We start from the raw sequence: 12184 nt of genomic DNA, 5'->3' as shown, positions 1-12184 counted from the left end.
ACCTACCTATAATCCTCCATCCTATTACGCTCCATGTACTCATCCAGGAGTCTCTTAAAAGAACCTATTGAGTTTGCCTCCACCACCACTGACGGCAGCCGATTCCACTCGCCCACCACCCTCTGTGTGAAAGACTTACCCCAAACATCTCCCCTGTGCCTACCCCCCAGCACCTTAAACCTGTGTCCTCTCGTAGCAGACATTTCCACCCTGGGAAAATGCCTCTGAGAGTCCATCCGATCTAAGCCTCTCAACATCTTATACACCTCTATTCGGTCTCCTCTCATCCTTCGTCTCTCCAAGGAGAAAAGACCGAGCCCCCTCAGCCTATCCTCATAAGGCATGCCACTCAATCCTGGCAACATCCTTGTAAATCTCCTCTGCACCCTTTCAATCTTTTCCACATCCTTCCTATAGTGAGGCGACCAGAACTGAGTACAGTAATCCAAGTGGGGTCTGACGAGGGTCTTATATAGCTGCATCATTATCCCCGGACTCCTAAACTCAATCCCTCGATTGATAAAGGCCAGCACACCATACGCCTTCTTAACCACCTCCTCCACCTGTGGGGCCGATTTTAGAGTCCTATGGATCCGGACCCCAAGGTCCTTCTGATCCTCTACAGTACTAAGAGTCTTTCCCTTTATATTGTACTCCTTCATCCCATTTGACCTACCAAAATGGACCACGACGCATTTATCTGGGTTGAAGTCCATCTGCCACTTGTCCGCCCATTCTTGCATCCTATCTATGTCCCTCTGTAACTTCTGACATCCCTCCAGACTATCCACAACCCCACCAACCTTCGTGTCGTTGGCAAACTTACCAACCCATCCCTCCGCTTCCTCATCCAGGTCATTTATGAAAATGACAAACAGCAAGGGTCCCAGAACAGATCCCTGGGGCACACCACTGGTGACCGACCTCCATTTAGAAAAAGATCCATCTATACCCACTCTCTGCCTCCTTTGGGCAAGCCAGTTCTGGATCCACCGGGCAGCAGCCCCTTGGATCCCATGCCCTCTCACTTTTTCTAGAAGCCTTGCATGGGGGACCTTATCGAACGCCTTGCTAAAATCCATATAAACCACATCTACCGCCTTCCCTTCGTCAATGTGTTTAGTCACATTTTCGAAGAACTCCACCAGGCTCGTAAGGCACGATCTGCCCTTGACAAAGCCATGCTGAGTATTCTTGAGCATACTAAACCTCTCTAAATGCTCATATATCCTATCCCTCAGGATCTTCTCCATCAGTTTACCAACCACTGAGGTTAGACTCACCGGCCGGTAATTACCCGGGGCTATCCGGGTCGGAATAAATGGGTGTTTTTCCGGTTGGAGGAAGGTAACTAGTGGCGTGCCGCAGGGATCGGTACTCGGGCTGCAACTGTTTACCATTTATATAGATGATCTGGAGGAGGGGACGGAGTGTAGGGTAACGAAGTTTGCAGACGACACAAAGATAAGTGGAAAAGTGAATCGTGTGGAGGACGGAGAAGATCTGCAGAGAGATTTGGACAGGCTGAGTGAGTGGGCGAGGATATGGCAAATGGAGTATAACGTTGAGAAATGCGACGTTATACACTTTGGAGGAAATAATAACAAATAGAACATAAGAACATAAGAAATAGGAGCAGGAGTAGGCCATCTAGCCCCTCGAGCCTGCCCCGCCATTCAATAAGATCATGGCTGATCTGACGTGGATCAGTACCACTTACCCGCCTGATCCCCATAACCCTTAATTCCCTTACCGATCAGGAATCCATCCATCCGCGCTTTAAACATATTCAGCGAGGTAGCCTCCACCACCTCAGTGGGCAGAGAATTCCAGAGATTCACCACCCTCTGGGAGAAGAAGTTCCTCCTCAACTCTGTCTTAAACCGACCCCCCTTTATTTTGAGGCTGTGTCCTCTAGTTTTAACTTCCTTACTAAGTGGAAAGAATCTCTCCGCCTCCACCCTATCCAGCCCCCGCATTATCTTATAAGTCTCCATAAGATCCCCCCTCATCCTTCTAAACTCCAACGAGTACAAACCCAATCTCCTCAGCCTCTCCTCATAATCCAAACCCCTCATCTCCGGTATCAACCTGGTGAACCTTTTCTGCACTCCCTCCAATGCCAATATATCCTTCCTCATATAAGGGGACCAATACTGCACACAGTATTCCAGCTGCGGCCTCACCAATGCCCTGTACAGGTGCATCAAGACATCCCTGCTTTTATATTCTATCCCCCTCGCAATATAGGCCAAAATGGGATTATTATCTCAATGGAAACAAATTAAAACATGCTACCGTGCAAAGGGACCTGGGGGTCCTTGTGCATGAGACACAAAAGCCCAGTCTGCAGGTACAACAGGTGATCAAGAAGGCAAATGGGATGTTGGCCTATATTGCGAAGGGGATAGAATATAAAAGCAGGGATGTCTTGATGCACCTGTACAGGGCATTGGTGAGGCCGCAGCTGGAATACTGTGTGCCGTATTGGTCCCCTTATATGAGGAAGGATATATTGGCATTGGAGGGAGTGCAGAGAAGGTTCACCAGGTTGATACCGGAGATGAGGGGTTTGGATTATGAGGAGAGGCTGAGGAGATTGGGTTTGTACTCGTTGGAGTTTAGAAGGATGAGGGGGGATCTTATGGAGACTTATAAGATAATGCGGGGGTTGGATAGGGTGGAGGCGGAGAGATTCTTTCCACTTAGTAAGGAAGTTAAAACTAGAGGACACAGCCTCAAAATAAAGGGGGGTCGGTTTAAGACAGAGTTGAGGAGGAACTTCTTCTCCCAGAGGGTGGTGAATCTCTGGAATTCTCTGCCCACTGAGGTGGTGGAGGCTACCTCGCTGAATATGTTTAAAGCGCGGATGGATGGATTCCTGATCGGTAAGGGAATTAAGGGTTATGGGGATCAGGCGGGTAAGTGGTACTGATCCACGTCAGATCAGCCATGATCTTATTGAATGGCGGGGCAGGCTCGAGGGGCTAGATGGCCTACTCCTGCTCCTATTTCTTATGTTCTTATCCCTATTTTCCTTCTTGAAAATAGGAACCACATCCGCAATCCTCCGGCACCTCTCCCGTCTCCATCGATGACGCAAAGATCATCGCCAGAGGCTCTGCAATCTCTTCCCTCACCTCCCACAGCAACCTGGGATACATCCCATCCGGACCTGGCGACTTATCTATCTTGATACCATTCAAAGATTCCAGCACAACCTCTTTCTTAAAGTCCACATACTCAATCCTTTTAGTCCACCGCACGCCCGCAGTACATCCACCCAGGTCCTTCTCTGTGAAAACTGAGGCAAAATACTCATTAAGCACCTCTGCCATTTCTACTGGTTCCGTACAGACTTTCCCGCCTTCACCTTTTATAGGCCCTATTCCGTCACGTCTCATCCTTTTACTCTTCACATATTTATAGAACGCCTTAGGGTTCTCCTTAATCCTACCTGCCAGGGCCTTCTCGTGACCCCTTCTGGCTCTCTTAATTTCCTCCTTTAGTCCCTTCCTACAAGCCGTATACTCTTCTAAATCCCTATCTTCGCCAAGCTCTCTGAGCCTTTTGTGCGCTTTCCTTTTCTTCTCGACGAGGTCCCGCACAGCTTTCGTGCACCACAGTTCCTTTAACCGACCAACATCTCCCTGTCTGCTCGGAACATTGTCCTGTAGAACTCTAGATAGACATTCCTTGAAAAACTGCCACCTCTCTTCAGTACATTTCCCCGAGAATACCTCCTTCCAATTTACTCCTCTAATTTGCTGTCTAATGTCTTCATATTTCCCCTTACTCCAGATAAACACTTTCCCACCTTGTCTGATCCTCTCTTTTTCCAATGCAAGCCTAAAGGAGATAGAGTTATGATCGCTAACCCCAAGATGCTCTCCCACTGAGAGATGTGACACCTGTCCAGTTTCATTGGTCAGTATCAGATCAAGTACAGCCTCTCCTCTTGTAGGTTTGTCGACATGCTGTGTCAGGAAACCCTCCTGAACACACCTAACGAACTCTTCCCCATCCAATCCCCTTATCTTAGGGATATTCCAATCTATGTTTGGGAAATTAAAGTCTCCCATCACAACAACTCTGCTATTACTGCATCTCTACAGGATCTGTTTCCCTATCTGCTCCTCCATCTCCCTGTTACTATTTGGCGGCCTATAGAAAACTCCCAGCAAAGTGATCGACCCCTCAATCGGTAGAACTATTCCAGGGTCTAAAGAATTTCGGAAAATAATCACCAATGGATCTACTATTTCCAGGACTACTTCCTTAAAGTACTCTGGGCTGAAGATTATCAGGTCCTGGAGATTTATCCACCTTCAATCCCATCAATTTCCACAAAACCTTTTTTCTACCAATGCTGATTTCCTTCAGCTCCTCACTAAAATGTATTTCTCTCAGCAGTTCTGGTACATTATTCATGTTTTCCTTTGCGAAGACTGAAGCAAAATACAAATTTAATTCCTTGACCATTTCTTTATTCCCCATTATGAATTCTCCCGTTTCTGACTGTCAGGGGCCTACATTCATTTTTGTCAATCTTTTTCTCTTTACATATCTATAGAGATTTTTACAGTCAGTTTTTATGTTCCCCGCCAGCTTACTTTCATGCTCTATTTTTCCCTTCTTAATCAATCCCTTGGTCCTCCTTTGCTGAATTTTAAACTGCTCCCAATCCTCAGGCCTATTGCTTTTTCTTGCCAATTTGTATGCTTCTTCCTTGAATCTGATACTATCTCTAATTTCTCTTGTAAGCCATGATTTAGCCACAATTCCCTTACCACTCTTGCGCCAAACCGAAATAAACATTTCTAGAGTTCATCTATTCGTTCTTTAAATGCCTGCCATTCTCTGTCGCTGTCTTTCCTTTCAGTAATGTTTCCCAGTCCATCATGGCCAATTCATGCCTCATACCATCATAGTTCCCTTTATTGAGAGTCAGGACCCTGGTCTCACAATCAACTACATCATTATGGTCACTCACCCCCAAGGGTTCTCTCACAACAAGATTGCCAACTAATCCTTTCTCGTTGCACAACACCCAGTCCAAGATGGCCTGCTCCCTTATTGGTTCCTCAACATATTGGTCCAGAAAACCATCTGGTATGCACTCCAGAAATTCCTCCTCTATTGTACTGTGACTAATTTGACTCTCCCAATCTATATGCAGATTAAAGTTGCCCATAATCACAGATGTTCCTTTAACACACGCATCTCTGATTTCCTGTCTAATGCTTTTCCCAACATTACCACTGCAGTTTGATGGTCTGTATACTACCCACACCAATGATTTTTGCCCCTTGTTATTTCTTAACTCGACCCATACAGATTCCACATCATCTATGCTAATATCTTTCCTCAATAGCGTTGACTTCCCTCAGAATGCTCCAGTTAAGTCCCTCTGCTGCCTCTACCGGATGTGATTGCACTGGAGGGGGTGCAGAGGAGATTCACCAGGATGCTGCCTGGGGTGGAACATTTAAGTTATGAAGAGAGGTTGCGTAAACTTGGGTTGTTTTCATTGGAGCAGGGAAGACTGAGGGGCAACCTGATTGAGGTGTACAAGATTATGAGGGGCATGGACAGAGTGGATAAGGAGCAGCTGCTACCCTTAGATGAAGGGTCAGTCACGAGGGGTCATAGGTTCAAGGTGGGGCGCAGGAGGTTTAGGGGGGATGTGAGGAAAAACATTTTTACCCAGAGGGTGGTGACGGTCTGGAATGCGCTGCCTGGGAGGATGGTCGAGGCAGGTTGCCTCACATCCTTTAAAAAGTACCTGGATGAGCACTTGGTACATCATAACTTTCAGGGCTGTGGGCCAAGTGCTGGCAGATGGCATTAGGTGGGAGTTCAGGTGTTTCCAATATGATGAATTTGATGGGCCGAAGGGCCTCTTCTGCACTGTATGATTCTATGAACTGGAACTGAGCTGCCAATTACTCATAGAATGGCTTGCTTTGTCCTGGAGGTAAAAGAATGAATCAGATTATTTTGACTGGATTGGTAAAGCAGATTGTGTAGAGAGTTCTGAAGAAAGGTTATTGACTTGAGACCTTCACTCTGTTTCTCTCTCTCTGCCCAACCTGCTGAGTTTTTCCAGCATTTTATGTGTAAAGAATTGCCTGGTTTTACTTGAATTGTTCTATAAAATTAACTTGAGGAAATTGAAAGGATTGGAGTGGAGCCATGTCACCATCTTGGTGTTCTCTATTTTCAGGTCTCACGGATGAGAGATCAGCCTTATGGGCTGGCTGTGGTGTGCTCACTTTTTGGGCTACTTGGGTTTTCCATCTATCCAGTAGGAATGGAACTGGGTGTGGAATGCTCGTACCCTGTGGGGGAAGCAACTTCTGCTGGATTAATCTTTGTCTCTGGGTAATTCATTTTTATTACTTTTGGATTTCATTTAGTTTTCCCAGTGACTTTTTCTCCTTATCATAGAATCAGAAATCATACCAGAAAATGAGCATTCAGCCCATACAGCCTGTCGCAACACCTGCTGGCCAACTGCAGATCTTCCTTCCAGGCTCACTTTCCTGACCATATCCCGTATCCTTTTATATTCCCTCTTGCAAATACCAATCCAAATCTCTGCCTCAATACACATTTGTAACAAAGCATTCATGTTACAATTAACCGTGTGTGGAAAGAATATTCCAATCTATCTCTTTGTTCTTGTCGTGTTTCACACACCGCAGCATTTTCACTTGAATAGTCTCTTATAGGTAAGCATTTAACTGCTGGCCATCATGTTGTTTCAGGCGATAACAGAGTGTGGGAGCTGGCAGCAGTTAATGTTTATTCAGACTATTTTAGCTAAAACTTATCTTCAAATTTAACCCATTTCCTGAATAGAACTACTTAAATTGCTTTGCCAAAATCAGTCATGTGGAGATTTGATGCTGGCAGCAGGTTTTTTTGATTAGGTTTGTATTTCTCATCAGGGATGCTGAATTTCTAGAAGTCAGTGAGTTTGTTAATTGGCCCAGTCCCAGTGAAGCAGCAGTGATTTGCTTCACTGATTTTCAGAGTTTACAGTATCATTTCAAAGTTTCTCAGTTTTATTTTCTCCCAACTCCAAGGCAGCTTTAGACATCTCCAGTACGTTATAGCCAATGAGGTATGTTTAAAATATATTCAATGTTGATACGCAGGAAATGAGGTGGATGATTTGGACATAGCAAGATCCCACAAACTACAATGTGATCCTGATCAAATATTCTGTTTTTGGGATGTTGATAGAGGGATAAATATTGATCGGACGCTGGAGACAACTTCCTTGCTCTTTGATATAGAACCATGTGAAATTATCTCCAGCTGAGATAGTACCTCTGACAGTGCAACACTCCCTCAGTACTGCACCATGAGTGTCAACCTAGATGTTTGTGCTCAAGTCCTGGAGTGGGACTCAGAAACCCAGAATCTCTGACTCAGAGGCAGGAGGGTTCACAGGTGAGGCACAGCTGACACAGAGGGAAGTTTGTGCTTACACATCTATGCAGTGACTAATGTTTTCAGTTTTTCATTGCAGGCAACTCCAGGGAGCATTATTTATTTTTCTGCTACCAGCACTGGCTCGACCAGTTACCACTGACGGTTCTGCATGTCAAATTGGAGTGGGAGCAGCACTTGATTGGACAGGTTAGTGTGACTTTCTGCTTCTTGAGAATCCAAATTACAGATATTTATTTGTTGGTCTTTTCAACTTAGCTCAATGTGTTTGAATACGCCAGCTGGTTCAATAGGAAAGGTGTATATATTATTAAGGTCTTGGTGCAAAGTTCTTTATTCTTTCATGGGATATGAGTATCACTGGCTGTGCCCGCATTTATTGCCCATCCCTAATTGTCCTTGAACAGAGTGGCTCGCTAGGGCATTTAAGAGTCAACCACATTGCTGAGAGTCTGGAGCCACATGTAGGCCAGACCAGGGATGGCAGATTTTCTTCCCAAATGGACATTAGTGAACCAGATGGGTTTTTATGACAATCAGTAATGCTTTCATGGTCATCATTGGACTTTTTAATTCCAGAGTTTATTGAATTCAAATTCCACCGCCTGGCCTGGGATTTGAACCTGAGTCCCAAGAGCATTACACTGGGTCTCTAGATTACGAGTCCAGTAACAATACGACTGCACCACAACCTACCCATATAATGAGGGAAATAGTCTTTTGTGCAATGTTAAATGATCATGGTTATCAGTGCATCTGATCGATGATGTAATACTTCAACTTAATGAGAATGCAGCTGGCTGGGATAGAAACTCTGCTGTCGTATTATTATATTGTAAGAATTTAAAGATAATTGCCAGGCAAACCCTTAACCCTTCAAATTCCATAGAATCTATAGAATCCCAACAGTGCAGAAGGAGACGATTTGGCCCATCAAGTCTGCACCGACTCTCCGAAAGAGCATTTTACCCAGGGATAGGCAGGATAGATGTGGGTAAGATGTTTCTCCTGGTTGGGGAGTCTAGAACCAGGGGACGCAATTTCAAAATAAGGGGTTTGCGATTTAGGACCGGGATGGGGAGAAATTTCTTTACACAGGGGTTTTGAATCTTTGGAATTCTCTACTTCCCTGTGGAAGCTCAGTCATTGAATACGTTTAAAGTAGAGATTAAGAGATTTCTGATTAACAATAAAAGGTTATGGGGACAGTGTGGGTAAATGTGTTGAAGTGTCCAATCAGCCATGATTGTATTAAATGATGAGCAGTTCAGTGGGCTGAATGGCTTACTCCTGTTTCTGTGTTCCTATCTGTTCCTGGGTATCTATTGATATAACCCAGCCAGAACTGTCCAAAGTTTGTGATTTAAGCCCCCCTTTTATACAATGCTAGGCAGTTACAGCCTTTTATATTCAAGGTCAGTGCGTGATTGATATAAACTGATAGTCTGCTTTATGTTTCCACTCCTTAAGAGCCAGACTGTTGTCTTAATTACTATCACCACATTGACTCCAGTGTTTCCAGAACCTACGCAACCTTGTCCTTAACAGTGGTCCTGAACCGACTGCTTGATTCTCATAAGCTCCTCATTTAAACTCCTGATTCAGATGCTGATCTTGACATCACTCCTTCATAATTTATAGAACATAGAAAAGCTACAGCACAAACAGGCCCTTCGGCCCACAAGTTGCGCCGAACATGCCCCTACCTACTAGGCTTACCTATAACCCTCTATCTTACTAACTTCCATGAATTTATCCAAAAGTCTCTTATTATCAAGGTTTACTTGTAAGATGTCTAAGTTTGGCCTTTGTAAGTGAGATTGGTGTGTGACATGGAATGCTGGGGCTGTGTATAAGCTTTAAACTTACGCTGTCATTAATTTGGATATTTGTCGAAGTTTTGGTACAAATGGAACTTGGGCTTTCTGATTTCGCTTTATTTAAGAGGCTCCATTGAATAAACTGAAACTGATCCTTCAAACTTCTAATGCCAGGACTTTCAAGCATGCCACACCGGTAAATATAAGAACCTCCCAGTCAGATTCAGTTGTTGGGGTCCTAGAATTTACTTGCTGAGTGTTCACCTCTGGCTTAGTCCAGTATATGTTATTCATTGGCAGTTTGTGTTATGAAACGCAAGCTTATATTAAATGTTGAGCACATTCCAGAACTCCAAGCCCTGAAAGTCTTTGGCATTTCTGTGCATTCGCAGATCTGGGGCAGGCTGCACTTCTACATTTTCGCATTCTGTAGGCTCAGCATGCCTGAGTAAGAAGAAAGATGGCACAAAAACCCAGATCAGGTGACAGGAAGTGGAGCACCATGAAAGACTAGTTTCGCAGGCAGGGGAGAGGAAGATGTCCCAAAAGGAAGTCTCAGGTGGGGGGCAGAGGGCACAGCAGTAGTCACAACGTTGGTGTTTAGGTGTCCAGGGAAATGGAATCTCAGGGGTGAGATTGAGGTGGGTTGTTGTTGAAGCCGTCCGCCTCTGGTAATTCAGGGTTCAGGGGAAACTCTGAAGGTCCAAGAAGGCAGCCGGAGGTTGGTGACTCTGTTTTGTGGGCGTTGGGACAAAGGTATCATTTTGGAGCTCTAGTATTCTGCTTGTACTGCCAAAAAGCTGAAGTTGTGTTTGTGAGTTGGTGTTTGGATATACACTCGAGAATCCTGGGGAAGGGAATGTTGGGAGATGAGATTGAAACCCTGTGGGGTGGGTTGCCGTTGATGCCGACTGAGTTGAGTCACTATTGGAGAGAATGGCCAGGTTAGATTGTCGAAGGTGAAGACTGGAATCCCTCGTAAGAAAGATTGAGTTCAGTGAGATTGATGGCTGACGGTGTTACTGATGACTGGGTGAGTTGTTGAGAAATCCATTGGTCATGTTTGCCGTTTATTATGCAGTATGATGTGTTCAAACAGGATTTGCTTGTTAACTTGCATATGCCTGATATAATAGATTTTGTAAATTGTTTAATCTTTCGGATCTTGGATAGTAAAGTTTATTTTTGTTTGTGGAATCTTGTAGCTTTATTCACTGAGCATGTTTCTTAGATCTCAGCCTTTGTCTACTTTAAACAAAATGTCATTGGTCCCTAATCGCAGCTAGTGTGGTGTTTTCAGGAGAGGAGAGCGAGTGGGTAAGAGATGTTTTTAAATTACTCTATTTTCGGAGTGTTTTTTTTCTCTAAGGCAGCTGGGAGGGTAAAACCGGAAGTAGGCCCCAGTGACACCTGGGAAGTTTTTTTTTCCTTTGAAAAGCAGACCGCTCTATCCAGCGGGCAGCGTTGTGAGTGGGCGGTGTAGTGAGAGGGAGCAGAGTGAAGGCTGAAGGGCTTTGGCTCAACGGGATTGGGCGGAAACGGGCGAGGCAGGGTAGGTTTAGTTCTCAGTTGTTTCCTGTGTTATTTGAACAAAGGGGGAATTATGAGTGTGAGGCCAGTTTGTTGTTCTCGGTGTCGGATGTGGGAGGTCCTGGAGTCTCCTAGCCTCCCGGACGTCCATATCTGCACCAGGTGCGTCGAGCTGTAGCTCCTAAGGGACTGCGTTAGGGAACTGGAGCTGCAGCTCGATGACCTTCGTCTGGTCAGGGAGAGTGAGGGGGTGATAGAGAGGAATTACAGGCAGGTGGTCACACCGGAGCCACGGGAGGCAGACAAGTGGGTCACGGTTAGGAAGGGGAAGGGGAAAGGTCAGGTACTAGAGAGTACCCCAGTGGCTGTTCCCCTTAACAATAAATACTCCTGTTTGAGTGCTGTTGGGGGGGGCAGCCTACCTGGGGGAAGCAACAGTGGCCGTTCCTCCGGCACAGAGTCCGGCCCTGTAGCTCAGAAGGGTAGGGAAAGGAGGAGGAAGGCAGTAGTGATAGGGGACTCTATAGTGAGGGGGTCGGACAGGTGATTCTGTGGACACGGTCAAGAAACTCCGATGGTAGTTTGCCTCCCTGGTGCCAGGATTCAGGATGTTTCTGATCGCGTCCAAGATATCCTGAAGTGGGAGGGAGAAGAGCCAGAGGTCGTGGTACATATTGGTACCAATGACATAGGTAGGAAAAGGGAAGAGATCCTGAAAGGAGAATATAGGGAGTTGGGAAGGGAGTTGAGAAGAAGGACCGCAAAGGTAGTAATCTCGGGATTGCTGCCTGTGCCACCCGGCAGTGAGAGTAGGAATGGAATGAGGTGGAGGATAAATGCGTGGCTGAGGGATTGGAGCAGGGGGCAGGGATTCAGGTTTCTGGATCATTGGGACCTCTTTTGGGGCGGGTGTGACCTGTACAATAAGGACGGGTTGCACTTGAATCCCAGGGGGACCAATATCCTGGCGGGGAGGTTTGCTAAGGCTACTGGGGAGAGTTTAACTAGAATGGTTTGGGGGTAGGAATCAAATTGAAGTGACTGGGAGAGAGGAGGTTAGGTCACAAATAGAGAAAGCTTCTCGACAGTGTGAGAGGGAGGATAGGCAGGTGATAGAGAAGGGGAGCGCTCAGACCAAAGGTTTGAGATGTGCCTATTTTAACGCAAGGAGTGTTGTGAACAAAGTGGATAAGCTTAGAGCGTGGATCACTACTTGGAAATATGATGTGGTGGCCATTACAGAGACTTGGATGACTCAGGGACAGCACTGGTTACTTCAAGTGCCGGGTTTCAGATGTTTCAGAAGGGACAGGGAGGGAGGCAAAAGAGGTGGGGGAGTGGCACTGTTGATCAGAGATAGTGTCACGGCTGCA

At 45.7% G+C, this 12184-nt stretch overlaps 1 protein-coding gene across 1 annotated transcript in view; it reads left to right on the top strand.

Moving 5' to 3' along the window:
- The window catches only part of slc49a3 (solute carrier family 49 member 3), a gene marked incomplete at its 5' end in the record, with an annotated part of 97714 nt that overhangs the window by 75714 nt on the left and 9816 nt on the right, over positions 1 to 12184 (top strand). The window contains 2 exons of the mRNA XM_078202250.1: positions 6227 to 6384; positions 7541 to 7650. Coding sequence (XP_078058376.1) covers positions 6227 to 6384; positions 7541 to 7650 — 268 coding nt within the window. The remainder of the gene's footprint in view (positions 1 to 6226; positions 6385 to 7540; positions 7651 to 12184) is intronic.

The sequence above is a fragment of the Mustelus asterias genome, chromosome 1 (genome assembly GCF_964213995.1).
Source record: "Mustelus asterias chromosome 1, sMusAst1.hap1.1, whole genome shotgun sequence".
NCBI lineage: Eukaryota > Metazoa > Chordata > Chondrichthyes > Carcharhiniformes > Triakidae > Mustelus > Mustelus asterias.
The sequence above is the reverse complement of the archived record's forward strand: the minus strand, read 5'-3'. Positions and strand labels throughout refer to the sequence as shown.